Source organism: Lathamus discolor, chromosome 6 (assembly GCF_037157495.1).
Source record: "Lathamus discolor isolate bLatDis1 chromosome 6, bLatDis1.hap1, whole genome shotgun sequence".
Classification (NCBI taxonomy): Eukaryota; Metazoa; Chordata; class Aves; order Psittaciformes; family Psittacidae; genus Lathamus; species Lathamus discolor.
The window spans coordinates 22433357-22459782 of record NC_088889.1 but is presented as its reverse complement, the minus strand read 5'-3'; the positions used below and the strand labels follow the sequence as shown (position 1 = coordinate 22459782).

The 26426-nt window shown below is 43.8% G+C and overlaps 1 protein-coding gene across 10 annotated transcripts in view; it reads left to right on the top strand.

Moving 5' to 3' along the window:
• Nucleotides 1-26426, top strand: part of CEP170B (centrosomal protein 170B) — a 56577-nt gene that overhangs the window by 19391 nt on the left and 10760 nt on the right. For 4 of the 10 annotated variants that reach the window (XM_065683888.1, XM_065683884.1, XM_065683887.1 and 1 more), the window contains 10 exons: nt 41-97; nt 1384-1522; nt 9520-9621; nt 10797-11273; nt 13397-13459; nt 14282-15039; nt 17102-17290; nt 17486-17594; nt 19164-20936; nt 24103-24352. In XM_065683888.1, the coding sequence (XP_065539960.1) occupies nt 41-97; nt 1384-1522; nt 9520-9621; nt 10797-11273; nt 13397-13459; nt 14282-15039; nt 17102-17290; nt 17486-17594; nt 19164-20936; nt 24103-24352 (3917 nt within the window). The remainder of the gene's footprint in view (nt 1-40; nt 98-1383; nt 1523-9519; nt 9622-10796; nt 11274-13396; nt 13460-14281; nt 15040-17101; nt 17291-17485; nt 17595-19163; nt 20937-24102; nt 24353-26426) is intronic. The other 6 variants (XM_065683891.1, XM_065683890.1, XM_065683889.1 and 3 more) reach the window with 3 other exon arrangements.

Below are 26426 nucleotides of genomic sequence, written 5' to 3'. Positions count from 1 at the left end.
ATCCAATTCCTTTGCCATTTCCTTAATGAGAGCTGTACATTCAAACATGTACGTCCTGGAACAAATTCAACACAAAGTCCCAGAAGAAGCGTTAAAGGTAAGGGTGTCTGAGTGCAGGTGCATTTAGAAAAAAAAATAAAATATTTAAGTGCTCTAGTAGTGGCCAAGCAGACCAAAATACTAAAATACTCTTCATAGCAGTGAAATGTTTCACAGTGTGGGGCTTTCCTTGGATCAGGACTTAATAAAACCTTCATTTGAGGAGAGATACGTCTCCCAGTTACCTTGGCTCTGATCCTGTGCTAACATGTAGATGAAGGTATTGATGACTTCATGACTGCCTACAGAAAAGGTTACTAAAGCTGTACCATGTTAGAAAACAGCCACCACATAAGCTTGTGGATGAAACACAGCAGATCTTTTCTCCCAGAAGTGGAGCACAGATGCCTCTTTCTTGAGCTTGGTGGCTTAGACCATCACACTTCCTCTGTCAGAGTTAAGTTTACTTAATTTATTCCTGTATATCATCTAGTTTTTGTCTTTGAGCTCCCAGTTTTTACTTACTGAGCAGACCTCTTTTGAATGAGGTGTCTTTTTAAACAAAGTGTTCAGTAGCAGGTACAAAATATTCAAGCATCCTCTCATCTAAAGCAGAAAAGCAACCTCCTCTAGGCAAGAAAGCTGTTATGTTCAGCTGAGGGACTGGGCTATCAGTGCCAAGCATCACTGTGTGGCTAGCAGGTACTGTCTTAACCCTGGTTCCATGTTTAGGAGTTGGAGAGGATTGGAAATGTAGCAGCTGAAATTGGGAAAATGATTCATTGAATTTACTCAGGGGTAATCTGGATGGCTACACCCTTTTATTAATTTACTTGTAATAAACCCACTTTTAAATAGCTCATTTACTATGTGGAGCCTGTTTTAATGCACTTTCCTAGCTGGGGAGAGGGTTTGGCAAGAAACAGTTAAAATATATTTTAATTGCCTTTCCTGAAAAAATGAGTTAATGCAGATGACTGTCCTGAAAGAATTTATGATGTTGCTTTAAGAACTAAGGCGATGTCAGGATTTGAATCTGGAGTGAGAAATGGCCTAAGTTCTGATTCTTCTCCGTTTGTTCTTTAAAAGGTTTTCTAATTAAATATTTCGCAGAGCTAAGTCGCAGTGACCTTCTCATGGACTAGAATTGTCACTTAGTCTTCCAAATGGGGAATTTGAAAGCCTCTCTGCTGGCATTTCTGCTGTATTTTGTAGCCTCTACTCAGGTGTGCTTGCTTTCTGTTGCAGAGCATAGCTGCAGTGTTTGCCTTTGCATGATCTGTTTGCGGGGAGGGTTTTCTGTGGGCACTACTGGCACACTACAACTGTTGCTTGTCTCTGCAGCATGAGAAGTACACCAGCCAACTTCAGATGAATTACAAAGGCACAGCAATGAAGAGGGCAGAGCAGCCCATGGAGCACAGTGGCTACACAGAGTCCCCGCAAGCGAAGCTGGAGAAAGGAGAGAGGAAAGCAATTACAGGTACTTGCTCAGGAACCAGTTAATCAAGATTCAGAACAAAGTGCAGCTTGAGTCCTGCAGTGGGTCATGATGCTGACATTATGGTGTTGTGGGTTACATCTAGGGGCAGTTCCAGAAGGGTCATCTTTCTAAACCTCTTGAGTACTCCAGACTCAGATTTTGGAGATTCAACCTCCCCCCAAAAAATCATGGTGTGATGGCACACATGCCTTGTCACTGTGTGTGTGCTTGAGAACCTGTGGGCTGAGCAGGTTTGGTAAGTTCTTTGGCACCTGTCTGGTCTATTTTAATTTCCTGATTGTGAACTGGTGTTTGAACAGAGATGGTGACTCAGAGCAGAAAATGTATGGCTACCATGGTATGGTGCTGGCAGGCAGGCAAAGAAGCAACAAGCCATTTCTTTCAAAAAGCCCAGCATGGTTTTAAATGGCTGTATTTCCTAATGTACCAGTGTGTGGGATTGAAACTGACTGCCAAACTGGAAGGTGCTTGCTTTCAGGTTCACTATTCCCCAGCCACAATCCTTTTCAATTTGAAAAATTCCTTTTGTTCTTCATTTCTTTACCCACTGCTGCCTTCCTTTAAAGGTCCTTCACAAATCTTGCTTCTTCCCTGTTCCCTGTTACGGTGGGCCAAGACCTCCCCAGCAGTCTTGGGTCTCAGCCATCTCACCTGACTTCCTACCTCTTGTATGTACTGCCCTAGCGGGTCTCTTCCCAATTCTGCTCGGGTATCAGTTGGTGGATTTCTGGAGCTTGATGATGCATAGGAAGAACGAATACGGTTTCAAAGCATCCCGGTGATGAATGACTGCCAGTGGTGGTCTTGTGGCACCAGGATGGCAGAGTGGTAGGAAAGCTTTAGGGTTAGCAGGGAGCCTGCCTGCTGGGTCTGTTGGAAGAAGCAGCAAGGAGGTGAATGGAGGGAAGAGGGTAGGCAAGTAAAAGAGGTGAGATAAGGATAGATACAGCAGCTTTCTAGAAGAGTGTACACCTTCGAGTAAAGCTGCCAAGGCTTTATAATAACTAATTGGAGTGGGTTAGCTGACCTTAATCTTCCATGCATTGTCTTTATGAAAATTCCTTTAAGCTGACAGAGTGTACGAAAACTGTAATTTTTCTCCCTGGTCTTGCTGTTTCCTTCAGCTGTTCATGGAAGCGTATGGTCATGCACCCATGTGCCTGACTCCCATTTTCTGCATTGCAAAACCTTTCTTAGTGTTTCTTCAGCTGTGTCTGTTGCCCAGCCCCATGGATGTGACATTTGTGACTTTGCCTCACAAGCATGCAGTTAAAGGGATGAAGTTGGTGTTGATTAACCATGACACTGCAGAGGGTGAAAAGAGGTGAATTTCACTGTGGGGGAAAGCTCTCCAGCTGCTTTTCAAGGGGCATGGGATACTGGGCCAATTTGCCAGCAACTGGAACCACATTGTATTTGCTGCTGCCTGGTTGCGTGAAAATTTTGATTTTTATTTTTGCCACCCTCCAAAAATTCACAAGTTGATTTTAACCTACATTGCATAAGCAGGTGATATTTGGAACACCTTAAAAGTCAGGATGTTAAGTGACTCTTCAGCAAGGTGACCCATTTCTCCAGCATGTGGTTCTCAGACCCGTGTTACGTTTCTGTCATCATCAGTGAGCACAGACCATGGGTCTAAAACAAAAAGGACTGTGGTTACTTACTTGGGGACCAATGCTGAAGTATGTCATGTGCAGTGGGACATATTAAAAAAAAATAATCTGTGAAGTGCTGCTAACCCCACTGGAAGATGGAGGAATTCAGGACGTCTTGTTGGAATTACCTTGCTGGATTGGACTGAAGCCTGTTTAAGCAAGAGAAGGGAGCCTGAGCATTAAATCAACGCCTCACTCTCCTAAAAACATCTCTGTCATGTGAGCAGAATGATTATTGGGTCCCTTTTTTCATCTGCGATATGACTAATTCGCCTTGTCTTCAGCTGCACACATGCACAGTTTCTTCTTGGTTGCTCAGAGGAGTGGCAGCAATTTAAAATGATTAGTGGAAAGAAGAATTTGGTATTCTCACGGGGAGTGGGCTTGCTTAGTGGCGGCAGAAGGAGGCTTTGGGGAAAGAGCTGTTTCACTAAGCCTGTAGGTATTTGGGAATTTGCATTGACTAATTAAAGCAAGGTCTGGGGTGACAAAAGCCTTTAGAAGGATAGCTTCCCAGGGCCTGAGTAGAAAAAAGGCTGAGGGAATAGCAAGCTTTCTGGGAAGAGGTTTAACAAAACAATGTGAACAATTATTGCTGCTTAGAAGTAGGAGGAGGTGCGGGGCTGAGGATAAAGAGATCCAGTGGAGTGAATGGGAAACAGCCATTTAGTCTTTATGCTGTTGTACTTGCAGCTTTTGAGTGTATGTAAGCAGAAAATCATCAGTCTTTGTGAAATGTTTGGGGTGAGGAGCTTGGTGAGCCCTATAGGTTGGATATGGATAAGAGAAGTGCCCACAGTTCAGCTAATTAATGCTAAAAATAGCTATGGGCTTTCATGTTTAAAGCCCTAAGCAATCAGGAGGTCAGGTACAGCCTTGAACTGAGCAGATTTTAAGACTCACAATCCCCATCTGTTGCTACCTGAGTTGAGGTACTGGATGAGATAAGCTACTTTGTGGTCTTCTGTTCTCCACACATAGCTAATCCTCAGGCTGATCTTAATTTATTTAATTTTAAAGGCCTGATGGGAATAGATAATGCTGAATCTGATGAGTAACTTCTGAGTAACTGCTGCAGCCCTGAGTTTCCAGGGTGGAGGCTGCCTGCAGCATCTAGCTGAAATGGGCATCACCAGCTGCAGGAGCAGGACTTGAGCCAGGATCTGTGAAATAGTCTTGCGCACCAGGTTAGCATCTGTGCCATTAGGGAGTCCTTTCAACTGAGTGTCCAACTTGAAAGTCTTGTTGGTGTCCGAGGCTGAGGTCTAGCAGGCAGAATGGACAGAGGCAGTGGGCGTTGTGCCCAGTTGTGAAGTGGTTTCCATGGACTTTGGCTGCTTTCCCCATGAGATCATGGTAATAGCTATTTAGGCACGCAGCTCTACCCTAGCCTTTAATTTAGGGAAGTGGTGCTGGTGTATCTGTTTTTTGTCTGAGCTAGGGTAGTGGTACCTGCAACATGTTAAAGGTTTGACCTGTAATTGAGACAAATTTGTGATTATCAGCCAGATTTGAAAGCCTCTGGGGTCTGTCTATATTCATAGCAGGTACGTAAGGCCAGGGCTCAGGTTTGCCATGCACATGTGAAATAAATACTGCAGCAGAGTCAGAGAATGGTTTTATGGTTATTTCTGCTAGGTCTGAATTCTCTATTTCAGAGAGGAGTTAAAAAGCAGAGATGTAAGGAATTAATTTTAAAATGTTATAGCTAGATCATCTTTTTTTCCCCCTAAGGCCTCTGCTGTAGGAAGCCTACTCTGTGTCTTCTGAAAATGGACATATTGTTATTAATAATGAATCAAAAACGGTTTGAGTTAAAGCAAGCTGGATTTCTCGTGCTTTTGTTATGACGTGCTGTAGACAGCTTCAAAGCTGATGTGCTTCTGTTGGCAAATCAATTTGTCATTGCTGTCTGTGTGTTGTGACGGCTTGAAGCTTTGTGAGGAAGTGCAGCCCTCAGTCCTCTCCTGACCGCAGGGGACACCCTTGTGGGAAATCAGACCCCTCTGTAGTGGGAGCTCTGTGCTTGTCATGAAAGCTCTTCTGCCCACTGGCTGGTAGAAAGCAGTATTAACACAGGCTTCCTCCTTGCCCTTTCATCACCTGGATTGTATTTTTCTTCCTGCCCTTGTGTTCTGTGTGGTTCATTTCTCCATAAATGCATCCTTTGTATTGACATATCTCATTTTCTCCTGTTGTGGTGCCTGTCCTTCAGCTGATCCATAGTTCTGTATTAATTTAACAGGCAACATTTTTATCAGATGTGTTAAACAAATGAACCTGCCTTGTTTTATGCTAAAACAGTTTTCCTTTTGAGTGACTGCCCCAAACACATATCCAGGAGCAGAACATGTGTATGTCAGTGGTCTTCCCTGTCTTACACTGCCACAGGTAACTCAGTATTTATCCGGCTGAATGCTTGTGCTGACCTCAACTCAGTTATCTAAAAGAATGGTTTTTGGACTGTCCGCCTGAATAGATGAGCCAAGAAATATGTCTAAATGAATTGGCACCATCTGGGCAGCCTGGCACAGAGTGGAGAGAGGTGGTAACTAGCTGCCATCGATTGGAGGAAGTCTCATGTCATTAAAATGACTGAGCAGTTAGTTTTCATTGGTGTTCCTCACTTCACTGCTGACTTGGGCAAGCCCCAAGTCTCTCTGTTCTTGAAAGAGCTTTCATTTTACACTAAAACATAACACACAGGCAGTAGCTTCAGGGTGATACGTGAGTCTTGGGATGCAGGCAGGCACACTGCTCAGGACACTGTGAGTCCAGGTTGAGATTGCTACCTAAAATGCATCCCCTCTGGTAAAGAGCAAAGCCCCCTGGCATTAGCGTGTATGTAGCTGCTCCCTGCCCCACTTTTGTCACAGCCATCTGGTTTAGCTGCCTTTCTATGTGCCTCCCCCTCCATCTTCCTCCCTCCCCTTTTTATACGATATTGTTGTGTTAGAGCTGGAGTAGGGAGAGGCGTCGGATTGGTTGTGCCTGCAAATTAGAAGGGATGGAAGCTTCTGACGTGAGCAGGGCAGCAGGGTCATGTAGCTCTTCTGAACTCAGGGAAATTTTGTTCTAGCTCAGGATCTGGCCACTTTCAGCAATAGCTGAGAACGAGGGTGTCTGTGTCATTTGGTAATGTTATTCAAAATGCAGGCTAATATGAAGGCTCAGTGGAAACGTAATTGCTCTTAAAATATTGAAACCGTCCCCAAATAGTAAAATGTTGACTCCTTAGCTTTTCATCTATGCTTTCTGCAGTCTTTAAAATGAAGTTCCAGTTTATTGTGGAGGCTTGGAGAGGGGAGGAATGGAAAAACAAAAGCAAACAAAAAACCAAAGACCACAGAAGAGGGCAAATGTGTTCCACATGCTGTAGCTAAGTGTTGCAGGTGGGGCCTGGCAACCTCTGTATTGTGGGGCAGGAGGGACCTCCTGCTGTCATGCAGTGGGTGCAGCAGAGTGGCTCCCCTTCTGGTAGCCACAGGTCTGTGCACTCTGGCCAACCTGATCTGCTCTCTGTGGGTGCTCTTTGACATTGTCCCGGCGTTTTGACTTTGTGTTAGCTTTTGTCAGAGGGGGAAATTGGGGAATTTCCAAGCATTTATTAGGGCTTTTTAGGTGGAGGGGGAAAATTGAATCATTAGTCTTTACAAATCCTCCTTTTTATTTACTTATTTTTTTTCCTCCCTTTCATCTTTCCTTGCAATCCCAAAGTTTCCTGTATTCAGTGTGCAGATGGCACACAGATCTTGAGGCTAGAGCACCTTCTGGGAAGGAGTCTGTCCTGCAGGATGCATGCGAGCTCTCTTTGCTTGTTTCTGCCCCTTTGGAAAAAAAGTAAAAAATCTTGGACTAGGCAACTAGAATTTTCTAAAGTAGGGGGGCTTTGGGATTCCATGAGGAGCTGGAGTGTGCTGGAGGGATGAGCTTGTAATGAGGCAGCTCCTTGTAAGGTGCAAGCAATAGCAGCACCCATACTCGGGAAAGTTGTTGCTTATGCAAGATAGTCAGTACAAATATTTTGTCTGTAGGGTAGTATGCTCAGGATTGTTCCACCAGCAATTAAAATAAACCACTTTCGTAACTGGTCATATTAATCTGAGACAGGTATCCAAAATCTCGTGTTTCTTCATGGTTAAGCCCTTCACTGTGCCTCATTGAACTTTTTAGGCATGTTACCCCAGACATAAAAAGCTGTTAATGGATTTGTCCATCACCCTGAAGTCCATCACCTTGTCCCTGATTGCCTCTTGGCCGTCAACCCTAGGATCATTACCTCAAATCAGAAGGGGATAATCCATTGCAGTGTGTGCCCAAAAGAAGTGCCTGATGTTAGCAGAGCAGATTCTGTGTGGTTAGGCTGTGGGTCTAGTGTGAAAGTCATAGCATGAAAAGGGGGTGGTTGGTATCAGCCTAGTAGAGTCTAAGCTCTGCATTTGGGAGCCTCTGTTCATTGACAAGCTTGTGAATATTTTTATTTTCTTTGTTATTCCTTCCGCTCTCCCTTGAGTTAACCCATCCTCAGTTATGAAACATATTGCTTGGCAATTCCAATTTATTCATGGTGAAAAATGCTTCCTCCTTTGAACTTTCAAAAGCCGCCCACATAATGGGAACACAGTTTATCTTCCATGTACTCTAGGCAGAAAGGAGAGTAATACTTTCAGCCTCTTTTGATCCTCAGTGTGAAGGGAGGCAGCGTGGTTAATTTTGAAACACGAAGAACATCTCTTGAAAAGGGCCTGTGGGCTGCATCTATAAAGCAAGATTTTTGCTTGTGGACTGTCAGTGTAGGAGCTGTATCTCTGGAAGTACTGAGGAATAAAAACATCTGAAGTATCAGCTTCAGGTTGGATGGGGCTTTGAGCAAACTGGTCTAGTGGAAGGTGTCCCTGCCCATAGCAGGGGGTTGGGACTAGATGATCTTTAAAGGTCCCTTTCAACCCAAACCATTCTGTGGTTCTGTGAAGTAGTGACCGTTGGGTCTATGTAGCTTTAGAAATGGCAGCATAGAATCAGGCTTTCTTTTTTCTTTGACATGTTTAATTTCCCTTCCTCTCCTAACTTCCCTTATGCTAATGACTACTTTCTGTCATGTCCCTGTTAAAGTGTGGAATGCAGAATTGCAGGGCTGTTTGAGGGTGGCTTTACAGAGCAGTGTGTGGCTTTTAAAACCACAAGCTGAGCAGCAGCTGGCAGTAGAAGCCCAGCTATAGCTCTGTAGCTGGAGCCAGGATTTAAGACGTGGCCAGTAGAGCATGTGCTGATGGGTGTTAAAGCAGAGGAAGAAGCAGCTAACAAAGCTGAAGTTGAACCTCAGCCCCTGACCTATCCTTATGTTTCTATCACCTCTAGATGATAGAAAAAAGGTATCCTTTTCTAAAGGATAGAAAAGCTACTGTATTTGCTTTTATTAAACTATTATAAAAACATAATAACTATACCACAGCTAAATTGAGGTGTATTCTTCGTACTTATTGCATAAACAGCAGCAGCAGAAGGCACTGCCGAAGCACTGTCTTGTTTTGCAGGAGACAAAATGAGAAGCAGGTCATCAGGCCCTTTGGGCACCAGTTACTACAGCAAAGCCCTGATCTTACAGTGAGTGCTCCCTAAGCAGAGAGAATGATAGAAGCCTGGCTCTTCTAGGAGAAGCTTCTCCATGAGAAAAACCTCTGTCCTGTAGTGACCCTGAAATCCACTGGGTTTACTTTAAGCTTTAGAGAGCAAGAGTTTACTACTTCTTCATGTATGTGTAAGGTCATGGTTTTACCATTTTCCCAAAATTTGTAACACATCAAGAATTTCCTGTTGTGGGATGTGTGTCACGTAGAGTGGGAGTGGTGAACAGCTGGAAAAAATCCCTGGCCTCGCAACATCCAAGAAAGGGCACAGCTAAAGTCTTCCCAGTTAAGGTCAGGAAAAAGTCTGCTTTTCACCTGAATTGCAGGTGATTTGCAGACAATTTTGTGGTTGGTTTTCTGTAGACCTCTCCTGCCAAAAGTCTTCCACTTCTGTGAATAATGAAGCTGGAAAGGGAGAAAAGCTAGTATTTGGGAAACATGGCTATGAAAGACAGTGGAGGGAGGTGGAGTCAGCATCTTGCAGCTGAATGTAAAGAAAAAAGGAGGGAAAACTGAAAAGCCTGAACACACTCATTATGATGTATAATTTGCTGTTGTTACAACTGCAATGTAACAGGTACATGATCTCATCTGACCCTGCTGTTTTTCCCTTTTTGGCATCTGGTTGACCTCTGTGAACGTAATAAATTGGTATTTTCTTTGTCAAAGTATTTGCTTATCCTCTTCCTAGAAACCAGTACTTACCGCACCCCGCTTTATGGGCAGCCCTCCTGGTGGGGGGAAGATGATGCAAATAACAAGGAGGACAGAAGGCAAGAGGAACATTATTCAGGTAATTGATGTGACTTTGGGGTGGGAGAAGATGGTGGGGGGGACGTAATTGCTCCACAGTTCTGATCTTTACTGTGCGAAGCCATCCTGCTTCAAAGCTTTACTTACCACTTTTTTTTTTTGGTGATAGTATTTGCATATTCCTATCTGTAGATTGCTGATGATGAAGCCAGAATAAGAGAAAATTAAAATGTTTCCCCCAGAGTATTTGAACATTAGAAATGGCAGTTGTGAAATAATTCAGTATGGATGAGAAAGGCCTTGCTAAGCTTGTCTGAGACTAATCATGCAGCAGTGCTCTATCTGTGGCTGTGTGCAGCCCACCTCAGTCAACCGTTCAGTGTCTCCTAGGAGTTTCCTATCTAAAAGGTGCTTTAAGAGCTGATGCGTTGACTGGATTTGAGTAATATGGAAGCAATTTGTTTCTTAACTCATCATCCTTGGAAGCCATTTAGCCTTACTCTTTCTGTTGTGAATCTCTATGCATTTTTTATAATTTTTCACTTGTGCAGTAAACCTGATGTTTCTATCAAGCATATGCTTTACTGCACCAAGAAGTGTTTTATTTTGATGCACATGATGCACATGCAGCGTATCTGTTCTCTAGCAGAGAAGTGCTGTGATTAGCAGCCCTCCCAAGAGGTTGAAATAAGTAAGTGACCAAGTGCCAAGAAGTTTTGGTACTACCAAAAAAATGTGGTTTTGTCCTTGGTTATATTACAGAATTAGGTGTTACTCCAGCAAAAACCATGTTTGTGATTAGCTTTGCACACACTCAAGCTTTTACTTTGAATTGTGGAAAGTTGAGTAGGTGTGCATGCAAGTGAATTTGGCAAACTGAAACGGGATCTTCCTTCTACATCAGCCCTGGCATACAGAAACCTTAAAATTCTACCAGCTGCACAGGTTCTCTCAAAGCGTATAACTGTGTGTGTGTGTGCTCAGCTCTCTCTTTGGGGGAGCAGTGATAAAAAGGACAAAGTGGTTATCACAAATGCTGGTCAATGCGTTTGTGATCACAGCAGTGTGGTAATCACCTATTTCAGTGATGAGGCCAGGTTACCAAGCTATCTAAACCAGAACCTGTATTTTTTTTCTTTAATCCATTTAACCTAATTTTTGTGAGTTTAACGTGTTCTTGCTGTTGTTCTGTTTTTTGTTTTTTCCCTTTTGTAGAAAGACCAAAAGAGATAACCCAACATGAAGAGGAACTGAATGGTAATATTTCTGCTTATAGAGATGCCCAAGAACAGTCTGTGTTTGCCTTCCGTAGAGAGCCAAGTTACTTTGAGATTCCAACTAAAGAATTCCAGCAGCCATCAAAATCTCAAGAAACACAGGTTCATGAGATCCCAACAAAGGATATTGATGCTCTAGTAGCCCCTGTTGTACAGAGTCATGCCTCTTTCACCATTGAATTTGATGATGGTACCCCGGGTAAAATAAAGATAAAAGACCATGTGACTAAATTTTCACTCAGACAGAGAAGACCGTATAGTAAAGAACCAGCTCATACAGAAGTGATGTCAGCAGAGAGCAAAGTGGCTGACTGGCTTGTCCAGAATGACCCAAGCTTGATGAGACGGCAGTCTCCAAGTGATGATGTGTACAGTACAAAGAGTGACCTGCCGGTTCACGTGAGGACGCTTAAAGGTGAGTGAATGTCTTGTCATGTGACATAGTTCTCTGTTGGCCATACAAATGCAGCATAAGAAAGGGGGAAACCCCTTCTTCTGTCAAGGAGAATTGAACTTAATTATCTATGCTCCAGATCTGCAAGATGAAGAATATTTGTTTAATGGCTGTTAATGGTTTCAAATCCAGCTGGCAGGCTCTTCACCTGGCCCTGAGGTCATGTGTGATGCTGGCCTAGGGACACTCTAGTCAGGTTCCTCTACATCTATAATGCCAGCTCAGCAGTTAACAGTGACTGAAAAAAGAATTTCGATTTTTAAATGTGTGACATAATTTCCATGTGGTTGGTCAGGCTAGTAAACACAAGTATTCCAGTGGATTTTCTTCTCTTGGCTTCTAACTGAAGGGATGACTTTTGTTTTTAGTTGTAGTCAGGAATACGCTGTGATCATCTTGATGGCTGTAATGACCAGAGCCAGTTGGTCAGATGGCAAAATGCCCTGGCATAGAGATGGGTGATTGAGTTGAGATATATGCAATCACCAGAGGAGGAAATTGTACTTGTAGAAGATTTCTTCTCTTAACCTAAAGCTTCTCTGAAACCCTGCTCTGTTCAAAAACTTCAAGTTTTGTGGACCTGTGTCCTGTTAAGTGTGTCACTGTGAGGAATTCTTTGGGCATTTTCAAAGGTTCGAAGTGTCATTTGGAGCCCAGTTTTTAGTGCAGCTGCTGGGACTCACATGATTCGCATGTGACTTTGAATATATTTTGCAAGATTTGGGCTTGCTTAGATGTCTCTCAGGCCATACACTGAGCAGGTAGGAGGGAGACCACAGATTCCTGCATTCTGACTGTCTTGCAGGCTTCTGGAAAAGCTCTCCTATGAGCTGCAACTTTAACTGATTAAGTCATATTGAAGGTTATCAGATCTGCATGTGTTTGAGGTCCTTAAACAAGAGCAGTACCTCATTTTCCCTTAAATGAGTATTTGCTTGGTCCTTGTTGGAAGAAAACCTCCTCATAATATGAAGAGTTTTTCTGTTTTGTGTGTGTTGTTTTTGAGGAGCCCCTATGGTCAAGAAGGTCTCACGTACCCAGCCTTGGGATTTGGCATGCAAATCATTGAACTGTTTTGTTGTCATTGCTTGTTTCTAGTTCTTCCCAATAAGGGCCCTGATTTATTATTTAGGGTCTTATTTTCAGTTTAATGCGACTGTGTGATAGAGGATTTGGGTTGGTTTGGAGTTTTTTTGTTGCTGTGGTACTGGATCTTGTTGACTTGAGCATTGACAAGGATAGAAATGTACTTCGGTAGATTTCCTCATGGAGAAAACTAGAGTTAGGTTAGAGTTAGACTCTTTACAGTCCATAAGGAAAGAAGCTGAGGTAATTTAATGCATAATTTGCATATCAAGTAATCAACTCTTTGGACATTTGATTAAAACATACAGTGATGGTGGCCTGAGGAGTGTATACACCCCTGCTTTTGCAGAAGACAGGGTGTTATTTATCTGTGATAGCTGTGTAACACGTTCTTCTGGCACGGCTAATTTTGAAGATGTCTTGGAGGCTACCGCTGGCTGCCTGCCAGGTTTGGGTCTTCAGGATCAGAGATGCCCACCGTCAGGGTTCTTACTTACAGTGTTCACTTTCAGCAGCTATGTGGTTAATGTCAAGCCTGTTATCAAGACTGTAGAGTTCAGGTCTTAGCAGCTTGAGAGGATGTGCATGGTATTCTGCTGGAGCATTCAGGGGCACAGTGGGTGTTTCTCCTTGTGTCCTAACTGTTTTGCATTCAGCAGAGTTCTTAGCCAAGAACCTTTAATTTAAGAACTTTCCCTGCTAAGGATGAAGCTTATCAGCCCTCGGGGCACAATGCAAAGTTTGCTTGGCTCCCTTCATTGAGGGTGTTAGGGAACTCTTCAGAGGACTGACTCCTGGGTTGAATGGATCTTGTATTAAATTCTGATCTTTCACAGCTAACTCGAGGTAATAAATGGTCTTCACGCGTGTGCCTGGAGAACTTGCAAAGTAGGTTTGAGCAGTTTCCCTGACAAACACGTGGTATTTTAGACAGTATGTCTTGCTGCATATTACAGTCTAGAGCGCAGAGACCTCTTTCCCCGTTCTCCCAATGACAGGTTCCTGGTCGTTGACTGAATCGTGTTGTGTGCCTTCACACCCGTTTCCTTCTCCAAAAAAAGGTTTGTTTTTTGTTTTATTTTAACATTTTGTTTAACTTGCTTTCTGAGAGTCCTGAACTGTGGTGCTGAGGGGCAGGCATCACTGATACATAGAGAAGGTTGTAAAGATGGTTGTTGCTAACATAAATGAAAATAATTTTAAACTTATTTTAAGCTCAGTGAACTCTTAAGTAATGATTTAACCTTTGCTTGGCTGGTGATAGGATGATGCAACTCATGGGGGTGTCGTGGTGTGATTCTTAGATCTTTAGAAATGTAAAAAATTCACTTTTCTGTTTAGCCTCTGATTTAGTTCTACCTTGTAGAGGAGGATGATACAGGTACTCAGAGGTGCATGCACTGGTCTGGTCTTTCACTGTAGGAATTTGGTTTCATGGGTTGCAGTGTGTGGGGATTATTTGCTGGTCCTGCAAAGATATTTCTGCTCTGTAACTGAGCCTAATGTGAGGTGATCTTGAACCATTGTAATTGAGCAGCATGGCAAAATAATGTCAACTTTTTTATTTAAATGGAAAAAAGAAGTAAAACATTAGCTATCTAAAACAATCAGTGTTACAAAATTGGAAACCCTTGGGGTTGAAATTACTTCTTGAATTGGTTTTTAATACCTTGATAGCCAACCAGTTGTGAAAAGTGGGGTCAGAGATATCTGCCTTCTCTTCTGTTTCCTCTGATGGGATGCAATGCCTGCACCACAGCAGAGGTCTCTGGAGTTGTATTTTTTTTTTCTTTTAATTGGAATGATAAATTTCAACTAGGCAATAATGACAGGGCTACAGCAACTGAGAGATTGAAAGTCAAATCTACATACCCTGTTTCCAGGCAATAGGCACGAGGACGGGACACAGAGCGACTCTGAAGACCCCGTGGTCCCCAAGGCAGAGAAGGAGACAACGACTGGCAGTGAACGTGCGACAGAGCAAACCAAGCTGCAGCGCCAGATGAGGCGTGATCCCCACGAGATGCTGCACAACAAGCAGGCCTTTGTCATTGAATTCTTCGAGGACACGCCACGGAAGAAGCGGTCACAATCCTTCACACACAGTGCTCACTCCTCCCAGAGTGACACTGATCCAGGGATGAAGACCAAGGCTGAAAAGCGCAAGAATGCATTGCCAGCGGAGAAGCTGGGAAATGCGGTGCCACCATCCCACCTCGGGGCCCAGACAGGCAAACCCAGTAACAGCTCCTCCGGGACCCAAAGAACTAGCTCTTTCAAGAGGGAGAAGACGGAGGATCGGATCAGCAATTCATCCTCCTCTGCTTCCAGAGTCAGAACTTATGGGAGTGTTGGGAGGAAGTCTAAGATGGCTCAGGATTTTATGGCTGAGTACTTGCGGGAGACTGCTCAGTCTGGGAAGCCAAATGCTGAGAAACCAGCACCTCTGCCTGTGCCGGTAGCTCCGCGTGTGGTTGTATCGTCAGAACCAGAGTCTGCCTCTACTCCACCTCCAGATGTAAAGTCCGCCCAGGGCAGGAGGAATGATGAGGAAGACAGTGTAAGTGAGACGGGCACATACACAATTGAGACGGAGTCACAGGATAAAGAGGTGGAGGAAGCACGAAAAATGATAGATCAGGTAAATGCTGCTTTTCTGTGCTTAGCCAGTGATCTGAGGGCTGAAGGCTTGGGCTTCAGCACCTTCTGCTGGAGGGCCTACCTTTGTTAGCTGTTGATATGCAGGGCTGCTCCCTTTTGAACTGGATGCAGCAGGGGTTTATGGTTAGGGGTGGGAAATCATCCTGGGCGACCTGTGTTAAGGATAGGTCCCAGCAAACTGTGGGGCTTGTCTTTAAAAAACCCCAACAAAACAGCCATATTACAAACAAACCAAAAACCCACAAAGTGCAAGAAGGCAAGGTAAAATCACAACAAAGAACTGCCTTGCTTCCAAAATGGGATTTAGATGCAAAAATGCAAGAGTGGGCTTGCTGTCTGTTTAGAGGAACTGAATAAAGATTAGGCTCATCCTGCCAACAGCCATGGCTGGGAGCTCCTGTTCTCCAGAACTGCTCCCAAGTCTCTGCCTTGGCCTTGTGTCATCTCCTGCCCACGGTTACAAAGATGGGAACTGCAGCCCATCATTGCAGCAACCCATGCTGAGCCAAAGTAAATGTAGGCTAAGGGCTGAGGTTTTCTTGATCCTTCACAAGCCTTACTGGTAGATGATTCTGTAGCTGGTTATCCCTGGTTAGAAAGGGAGTGCTTGCTGGCAGGGCAAGTGGCAGCTAGTTGCGATAGCAGAGGGTGTGCTCTAGGGCAGAGGCAATCCTAGATGGATCTATACTATGCAAAGTGCCTAAAAACAAAACCGCAGAGAGGAGGGAGAGGCAAAAAAAAAATAAAAACCCAACCAAAACCCACCCAACTAAGCAACCGCAGGGCAAACCAGAGTTTGGCTGATTTTCAGGTTTAACTTTCATCTGCAGTCTATTATGAAAACAAAACTGGCAAGTTGCTATGAAGGTGTAGTGTAATGCAGGCAGGAGGATGGTGAGGTTTAAAGGAAGCCTTAATTGAACCTGGTTTTAAAGCTTTGTATACAGTGTTCTGTGAGCCTGGATTTAGCTTCCCTCTTTTGTTTACTTACTACATTTGTTCCTTACATCTTGTTTGAAATGTGATTGAAAGCTTTCAGGGCAGGGTGTTTAAGTCACAGCAAGGCCCTGGTCCTGACATTAGATAGTTGATTGTGCTGGTGGAGAAATAGGAGGAAAAATGCCACAAAAATATGATTATTTCTGGGATGTAGTCTTGGCAGCCAGGTGACTTCGGCAGGCAAGCTGACTCTGCTGTAGACTTGGTGCAGTGCTGTTGTGGTTTAGGAAGAAAATTAGCCCAGCTAAAACCAGGACAAGTGCAGACCTGCCACTTCGGAAACAGCTAATAATTGGACCTCAGTGTTTCTGTCCAGGAAGAAAGATGGTATGAATTCTGGACTTGAGATTTTGAGGTGATTCTGCTCTTTATTCCCCCACCTTTATACGTAAGAATGGAGAGCTCTGTGGCTGTCTCTGCCCCGCATAGACACCTTTTCTGGTGGCATCTTCCTCTGAACTACTTGTAGTCAGGGATGAGAAACAGGCCCTTCTGAAGCATGGATCTTGGTCACCCCCATAATACAGCCTGTTTATCTCCAGAGGGAATCTGGCAAAGTAGCTCAAAGACTCACAAGTCTGAGGTGCATCCTTTCCTAGGTCCTCACATGGCAGTGCAGGGTTGCTTTGCTCAGCACACTTTCTGCTAGTCTACAGGTGGAACTCCAGTGTCTTTCCCCCCTCCCCTAATTCTACATGAGTGGGTTGGTAAACAGGTTTACCGACACTCATCCTACATTTCTCAGGGTTGAAAAGTGACTCCTTTTCAGTGAAAGTTGCTACTGTTTTGAAGGCAACACACTGAAATGTGGGAGAGGGGAAAGGTGGGCATGAATGGGATTCTATGAATAAGTGGATTTAAAGCTGCTACTGCAGAGTACAGGAGAAAATTATTTACATAGGTGGTATGGAAGGGTTGGCAAAGTGTTTCTGGCCCCTTGGGGTCATAGTTCGTGTTTTACTAATGCTTCATGGTTTTGGGTTTGGGGCTAATGTTTTTCATTTTCTAGAGTTTTAATTTTTCCCATACAAACACCTTTTCAGGTATTTGGTGTTCTTGAGTCTCCTGAATTTTCCAGAATCTCTTCAGCTTTTAGACCAATAATTAAAGGTGAAAAAGATGACTCCAGTTCTCATCAGCATCTAATCAGTGAAAATGGCACTAGTCAGAAGTCACCCTTGCTCCAGGCATTTGCCTCAAAAGCTGTGAGTGGGTCTCAGGCTGATGTGCAGGTATGGGCAGTTCACGTGGATTTGCTGGGATGGTGGAGGTGTAGATGGGTTTTCTGTCTAGATGGAGATATGATATGTAAATTGATTTCCATTTTGAGGAGACTGAATTCTGTGTGTATGAGAGGAGAGATTTTTGTGGCTAGAATTTGGTTCAAAACCCCTCCTTCTGATACTACCTTCCCCACCTTGTTGTAGATGTCTGCAGCATCTCAGGGGAGTCAGAAGTGGGTGTCTAGGTGGGCAAGCCTTGCGGACAGTTACTCTGACTCTGGATCTGCCTCTGGGCAGGGCGATGGAGGTGCAGGTAAGTCTCATCTTGACATTACTGTTTGAAGGTGGCTGAATCTAAGCCAGGATGATACGGAAAGCAGAAATTAAGGATGTCTGCGCATCTGGCCTTGGCTTACTTTCTGTTTTAGCAAATGTATTTGGGGATGGGAAGGACAGAGTGAATCGTTCCCAGTGCAGTAAAGATGGGGAAAGAGAGCTTCTGGTTTGCATTTCAGTGTGATCCAAGAAGGTCTTAAATGTTAGGTTTAAAATGGCTAAAGGGCATCTGGGAAGAAGAAAGATCGTAAGGGCCTTGGGTGTTAACGAGCCCCAAGTAATGACTCTTTAGACTGCCTTATGATGCCAGATGAAAGCCCTTTGCAAGTTGCCTGGATTTGATTGCTGACTTCGGGGTTTTTTTTTTTTGTGTGGTTCTCCTATGTCTGTCTGTGCTGGGAATTTTAGGCAGTTTTGGGATTGGCCCAGTTGTTTGAGAGGTTTGAAGCATGGGGTCAGATTAGAAAGCTGCATATAGAGGGGAGGAAGAGAGTAGGAGGAGATCAGGGTCTCATCATAGCTAAGACAGCTTTACAGATCCCATGGCCTGGTTGGTTTATGAGAAAGGGAGGAGGGTGCTTTGTTGGCTTTTGTAAAACTTTTCAACATTTGCTTGGAAATAGTTGTCATTACCTTCTTACCATCGATAGCTATAGATAGATACAGGAAAGATTAAAAGAAACCTTTGTTTCAGAGGTCATTGCCACTGTTTTCACACTGTGTGAGAACCTGACTCCTTGAATGTTTGAAATATTACCATAGTCAAATAACCAGTTATCCTAGTATTTAGAGGCAGAATCAGATATGAAGTCCTGGCAAATGGTATGTGAGACAGAAAAGCACTCTTTCTGTGAAGTGTATCCATTCTGCTAAGTCCACCCACTTGAGTAGTTAGCAGTAATTTATAGTCTCTTAATTGTTATAGGGTCTTTCTCCTGAAGCTGTGCCGCTTGATGCGATTGTATGAGAACATCTGCTGTGACAAACAGCATCTCTTGAAGTGTTCAAAAGCCATGTAGATGAGGCCCTCAGAGATACGGTTTAGTGGTATCCTTAGCAGTCCTGAGGTAGTGGTTGGACTTCATGATCTTAAAGGTCTTTTCCAACCTAGTTGATTTTACGAATCTGTGAATGGCAGTTAAAATATTGCATTGCTGTAGTGGTGTGTCTGATGGCCTTTCATCTCTTTTCTGTGGGCTTATTTATGGTAGATAGATGCCAGTGATGCTGTTAGCCTCTAAAGCATATGCTAGTACTGAGAATATTATGGGAGAATTAATCTGAAATCCAGCCTTGAGAGAGGGAAGGTGTTCAGCACTCTGATGCAGCAAAGGAATTAAGTATAGAGTCTGTATCGGTAAACTGGAGGGAGTAGATACCAGCCAGGCCCTACTGATGTTCATACTACATAAAAGCTTAGTTCTAAGCACATATATTGTGAGTGCTTTTGCAGAGTTGAACTTTGCAGGATGAAGCTCTTCCTAAATAAATAAATAAGTAGTATAGTTGTACGACAGCTGATTCTTGTCAACTTAACTCTCTCCAGAAAATGGTGTAGCCCCAAAATCTGGGGAACCAGAAAACACTGTGCCCTTGAGAACAAGACGCCTTCTTCCCCAGCTCCCACCAAGTGATAAATCGGACAGTCCTACACCCACGGTCCTAGTTTGCCAGGAGTCCTATTCTGAGGTTACCAAGCGAACCATTGTGAAGGACCGCTGCATGGAAGCCTACGGCGATCCCAGCAGCCGTCTCTTCATCCAAGAAGACTTGGATCCAGATAGTCTTAGCGATGCCAGCAGATCTGATGATGGCTTCAGCACAGAAAAAGGCAAGAAATATAAAGAGAACAATAAAATGCTAGAGCAGATGGGAGAAGACACAAGATCAGAGAGTCAGCAGTCAGGAGTCACCCGAGTCTCAAACATGAGAGCTGTAAGTGAGCCGGTTTCTACTTCATTCTACATTGGTGATGACAGCAACGAAGTGGGGATTCCCTCCAAGCTCTCCCTGAGCATGTCCCATGCTCGATCAGACAAAGACAGCAAGGATCAGGAGTTTTCCTTAAAATCTGCTGGCACACCAGTTCCTGGAAAGCCACCTGTCAAAGATGTTAGTGCTTATGTAAATGCATCTGGGAAAGTCGTTATTTCCCTTCATCAGAGTCTTCCTCAAGATCAAGAAAACATGGCAGGAAAGGAAGCATCATCTTTTGTTAGACAGGAAAGTTTTACCAAAGATAAATCTGGCAGTGGTGCTCCTCAAAATAAACTCCCTCATATTTCAAGTCACCCTCTGCTTAAAGATTTAGAGGCTGTTCGGTCAACTCGTATGGACTTTGGTCAGGAGACTCACCTTCTCCTTAAGGACACTGAAACTGCTTTGGCAGCACTGGAAGCCAAATTACTTGGTCAAAGCCAACAGTTGGAGCCCTTGGAAACTGCTGGTCAGCTGGAGGACTCCTTGTCTGGGGACTCGGATGTGGATACTGCCAGCACAGTCAGCATGGTGAGCGGCAAAAATGTCCCAACAAGTGCCCCAAAACGCAAAGTGATTGCGAGCTTGCAGAAGGAGAAATCTTCCTCCACGCCATCCATCCAGGACCAGTGCGGGCAGCCCACTGCTCGGGACAGACTGACGGAGAAGCGGAAGACACAAGCACCAGAGGCATCAAACCGCGTGGAGGCGGCCAAACGCTTCCAGATGAAGCGCAGTGCTGGGACTCGAGGGTCTCTTGACTTCACAGATGATGAGAGAAGCTCAAGCTTGCCCTACTTGCCGGTGCCTGATGCAGTTGTGTCTGATCATGAGCACCCTGTAACCCGTCCAGTTCCCAGAAGAAAACCTTTTACTCAGGCCACCAAGGAGGACCACAGCAAAACAACCTCCAATGTGCAGAAAATTCAGCAAGTCCTCACCCGCTCTAACAGTTTATCCACCCCGCGGCCCACAAGGGCCTCAAAGCTACGTCGTGCCCGACTGGGAGATGCCTCAGATAACGAATGTGTCGATACTGAGAAAACAGCTTCCAACCCTGAAGCCACTGCTCCGGGCCCCAAGCAGTCCACAGAGACGAAGAAGCTCTCCCGGCTGGACATCCTCGCAATGCCGAGGAAAAGGGCAGGTTCATTTACGGTGCCCAGTGACTCTGAGATGGCGCAGTCGAGGACGGGGTTTTCGGGACGGAGTGTGGAGTCCTATCGGAAGACGGGTGTTTCAGATGTTAGAGCTGTGGCTAGGAAAATGGCAGCCGCTGCCTCTGCAAAGCAGCCTTTCAACAGGGCCCGTTCAAGCAGTGTCAAGTATTCCACCTCATCTGGTAAGTGCTCTTGTTTTATATATCTCCCCTGTTCCCCTCTTTCTGATTTATAGGCTGTATGTGGTTGCCAGGGATTGGTATCTCAGGAATACAAGTGCTGCATCGGTGAGTACAGTCTGCATTAACAGGCAGTATGGAGGTTGACTTCCTGTGGGATTGGAGACACCAGAGCATCTCCCACACCCTATGAGATATTATTGTGGTGTTTGTGAGAATATTGCAAATAGCTTTTTGCCTTTTTTTTTTTCTGTTTCACAGAAGTGTGTTAACCATTTAAAGAGAGAGAATTTAATGCGCTTTCCAGTGCCACTAGGAATTCTGGTTTTCATTAACTTCTAAGATTCAAAGTTTGCTCCCAGAGAGCTTGTAATAGTGTTGATGACAGCTGATGTCCAAGGTGGCAGGTTTGAAGGCATCTGAAACAGGAGAACAAGAAATAAATGTCCCTGTGCTGTTCTTCCTGTAAGTGCAAATGTGGAGCTGACAGTACACATTCATTGCCCCAAGGGATTCCCACTGCTGTGTATCTTCATTCACTTTTGCTGTAGGTAAGGCAGGTGCACAGTTGTGTTACCCACAAGGCAGAGGTTTGGGGGGCTGTCTTGCCCAGTAGCTATGCACTCAGCAGACTCTTGCAATATCAACATTTGTCATATTGAAATCAGCCTTTAATTAAGAGGTGGGAACAATGCAGATGACAACTCTAAGATGGTAATTGGTGATCAGAGGTTGTCTCTGTGACACCTTTGGTCTAACTCCTGGTCTATGCTTGTAGTCCTTGACCTACCATGGATGTGGCAAACCAGCATCTGTTTAGGATTTTAGGAACGATGGGGGCCAAAGGGACCGGAAGAAGCCCTTTGGCTGAGTTTCTTGGGCTTGTTGAGAGGAATGCTATTTTCAACAGAACTGTGTTTTTTGAGGGGTTCTTAAAAGTTCTGGATGTGTCCTTTTCATGCATTTTCATACAGCTGAAATAATTATTCTTCTTGCATTACTTGGTTTTATTGCATGCTAAAAATGTTATTTGCTGCTTGTTTTGATTTGGATTGTTTTAGTGCATTCAGCTTCCTTTTTATTTTGATGATTTTTTTTTTCCTGAGACATTTATATATGCATATAAATCAGAACATGAATAAGCTAGAAGAGTATGTACAGTCTCTTCTCTTGCCTTTTTTGAGCTGATGCTAATACTGATTTGTTGTTAAACAATAACAAATTTAAAGCAGAATAATGTGGTTAGAGTTTTCCAAACAGGAGGCACTCTTTGCACTCCCTCTGCCTTCAGACCACAGACTTCAAATCATTCGGAGAAAAATGATAAGTGTTGGCCAGTTCTTTGTTTAAATGAATTGGTTTTTTATTTCTCTAACTCTGTAGCAGCATGCTAACACCTTCCTTGTCCATAGTTGCAGCAGATGATGCTAATCCTTTCTCTGAATTAGTTGCTTTTAAAATACTAACCTCCTAATTCCTTGATAGGATTATGGACCTTGCGCATCCTAGTGTGCTTCATGCTTCATTGTGTTGTACCAAGTGTGATGTGTGTGCCTGTAGTAATGCTATTATAGATGTAGTGAATCAGCATCTAGCACCCTGTTCCTGTGAAGTGAAATATTGATAAACTGAACTACTGCACCATGCCATCAAGACATTTTTTAGATTGACACAATAACCCTTAAAAGCACTGAGTGTTAAGCCTTGGGAGCAAGGAAGCAAATGTAGCTGATTTATTCAAAGATTTCTTAAAGTGTTTAGCTAACCACAGTAGTTTCCAACTGTCCCAGTGGGAGAAAGTTAATCTTGCTAACGGAGGAACAGAATGAACTATCTAGTCGTGAGACAAGAGATGCCAGTAGATTGTTGGGCCATCTGAAATAACTTCAAGTGAAATGCACAGATAACATCAGAATAATCCAAGTTACTGATTCTGAAAGCTAAGGGCCTGTCTCCTATGCTCCTTTGTGTACATGGTTTGTTTACCCCATGTAATTTGAATGGTACTGAGGGAGTTGATTCTGATTTCCTTTGGCATAGAGGAGTGGAAAATCAGGCTCTGGAATTCAGAATTGCTGTTCAGTGACAGAGGATGACCTCTTGATTCTAAACCTGTATTTAAAAAAAAACAAACCCAAACATCTCTGCAGATGGAATATGACAAAATGTATTTTTCTGTATGTATATACATATAAACCTTAACCCAAGACACTTATATAGCTATAGCTAAGATAGCAATGTCTAGGAATACTTTTTTCACTATGCGGTAGTAATCTGTAGTTTCCACCTTTATTTTATAGGCCAAATTTGTTACTGTTACTATGATGCTGGCTTAATTTCCTTGCAATATTTCAGTGTTACGATAAGCTTGGTAACACAGTGAAGCATTTAGGTGTTGTAATACTAAATAACTTGTCTGGTTCTGTGTTTGGTGGGTCTTCATTCTCCAAGCAGAGGCAGAAGAGAATGAAGTGGTATCTGTAGAGAGTGTAGTGAGGCACGAAACACCTGGAGCCCAGTTTGCAAACGATACCTTGATACTTCCCATGCAAGGAGGACCTGGGTGTCTACAGATCTGCAGAAACAGTTGGGATAAGTGGGCAGCTTCCACTTGGCTTCAGGGGTTGGAGCCAGTCCTGACTGTGTGAACACTTTTTCTTGTGCCCTTAATGTGAATTGTGAGGCAGGAGGTCAGTGCCGGGGTTTGGACTCCGGCAAATAACACCAAGCACCACAGTCTGTTCTTCATTCAAAACTCCTTTTGCTTGTAGTTGCAGCTAACTGGAAGGGTGTCTGCAGGCTTGAAAATTGGGCTCTTTTTAGAAAAGGACTTCTGTGGGTCTATGAAGTGTCTGAAAATGTGATCTACTGACACACAGAGCTTCTGTGCACATAAAGCCAGGTCTGTGGTAATAATTTACTACACTGGAGTTAACACAGTTGTTTTGCTTTTCCATTGGAATTTCCTACTCCAAATTTGTGTAGGGAATGTGAGCCATAGAAGTGCTCAACTTTGAAGTTAGCTCTGAGAATGTGCTGTTTATCTTAAAATATGCACAGAAACTCTGCTTTCCTTGTGCTCTTGGGCTAGTTTTGTGTTGCCTTTTTGCCCTTTTGTAGTTACTCTTTACTACCTTCCTCTGTCTGAAACCAATTCATTTTTTGTAAGCATCAAGGCGGAGACCACAGGGTTCAGATTACACTTCTACTTCGGAGGAGGAATATGGCTCAAATCACAGCTCCCCTAAACACAAACGCTCCCATACTTCAACAGCCACACAAACACCGAGGATACGTGGCTCTGGGCTGAGCAAGCAGAAGCACAATGGCAGAGAAACAGATGATGATGAAGAATTTGATGACCATCCTGACCCCTACAACTTCATGGCGCAAACAGCAGAGATAGCAGAAATAGCCAGGTGAGGTGGGGCTTTATGTATTGACCCACATGTTGAAAATGAGTTGTTCTCCTTGGTGTTCAAGTAAAACCCAGGTTCGGAGGTAGGAGAGGCACTCTCTCCTGTTGTTTGCGTGCTCCCTATCTCCTTCATATCTGAACATCAGCTTCTTCAGACTTGGCGGGTCTTTATGAAACCTGTAGCCTGTGCAAGGATATGCTGGTTGTACCTTCTCTGTAGAAAATGCCAAGGTGCAGGACATTTTATCTTGGTTTGTTTCTTGTTCAAGCTGTGGATGGGCCTTCTCTTGTAGTCTGAAGTCTGTCAAGATGTAACTGTCTATACCTGCTTACGTCTGCTTTTTGCTGGAAGTCACTGTGTGTGCATGGAGCGGTTGGTGTGAACTGTCCTAATTCTCTTGCAGAGGAAGTCAAATGGATTAGCAAAAACTGAACATGTAGACTGTTCAAGCTGCTTTGCCTGAAGCCAGTGAGGGAGCAAGCAGTAAGCAGTCACTGCAGGGCAGAAACCTCTTTGCTTGGCACAACTGGATACAAGTCTGTCTAGGCCCTGTGTATAAATGAGTCGTTGCTTAGCTTGATGTTCCTGGATACGAGGAGCTATTGTATACTGGTGGTCTGGTTGCCTGGAGGACCTCAGCAGTAAAGCAAATAGATTCTTTTTTTAAACAGTGGTATTTGAGGTTTGACGTCTCTAATATGCAACTGTGTTATGCCAACTTTCCAGAAATACTGGTCTTCTATTGTACTGGCCATACTTGAAATACTTTTGACTGAGGAAGCTGTCTCCTGTCTACTTTTGGTCAGCAGTTCTACATCACCCATATCGCTTGCTGCACTGATCTCAAAAGGGCTTTTCTTGCCTGAATGTTGCTGTCAGGCTGCTAGAAAGTGTGTCAGCTTTCAAATGAGGCTGTGTTACCTGTGCCGCACAAAGTGTGTATGTGGGAGATGCTGGCTTCCCTCCTGGAAGCATTCCTGGCACAGCAGAGCGCTTCGGGTTGCAGCAGCTATAAATAAATGGTTGCATCAGACTTGTCTGGCACTGCACATTGCAGGGCTCGGTCACAGAGTCTGCTTCATAATTGCAGTTCTGATTTCCGTTGCTGCTCCCAAATTAACTGGGAGGGGTGTAGAAGAGTCAGGGAGAGTTAAAAGGGAAAATGCCACTTGCTTACAATAAGTGAATCATATAATGGATGTGTTTGGTGACAGCTCTATCCAAACCAGCACAGACAGGGGGCACCTTAGGCAGGCAGATCGAATTGCTTTTTATTAGTTCAATTATGCATTTTCTTTCAGAGGAAATGTTTTGATGAACTGACAGTTTTATCACGTTGCTTGGTTCTCTTCACTTCTTAAAGAAGAAATGTCTTTCAGATGAAGCTGGCTAGCTGTAAGATTATTTTTTTTCTCTCAGAAGCTTTTCTTTAAAGTTACCACAGTGGCTACCTTTGGTCTGAAAGGGTTTTTTGGTAACCTCTGCTAGCAACAATCCAGAGACTTAAAACTGTTTTTGAGATCTAGAGCAAGTAGAGCAGAGTGCTGTAATCACTGAGTGTTAACTGGACACCTGTCAAGGTGCTTGAAGTTTCAAGACTTGGTTTCCAAAAACAAGATCCCCCTAAGGTATGCTTTGCTTAGCCTGGTAATCCCTCAGTCCTTTTGGAGCGCACGGAAACATATTTCAATATATAGTCTGTAAACCATGAGGAAAAGTGAAAGAAAATTTGAATTCTTACTATTTGAGTAACAAAGTAAAAAACTTCTTTCCTTGTATTTGTAAGGGAGAACAAAGAAATCCCAAGAAGAAAAATGCCTGTATTCTATAAAAAAGAAAAACCAAAAGGAAGAAGAGTGGATAGGGGATGGAGCAGTAACATATAGGCTCTTTATGGATTGCCTCCAATACATTCTGGTAGTGTGTAGTCACTAGAATTTGCTTTTTATCAAATCTCTGCTTTGAAGCTGGGTTCAGGAGGGGAGTAGATTTACTTTGTATGCCGCCAGAGTGCTCCTCTGCTCCCTGCCAAGATGCCCAAAAGAGCCTCTTCATTTCCTAACCTATGCAGGGT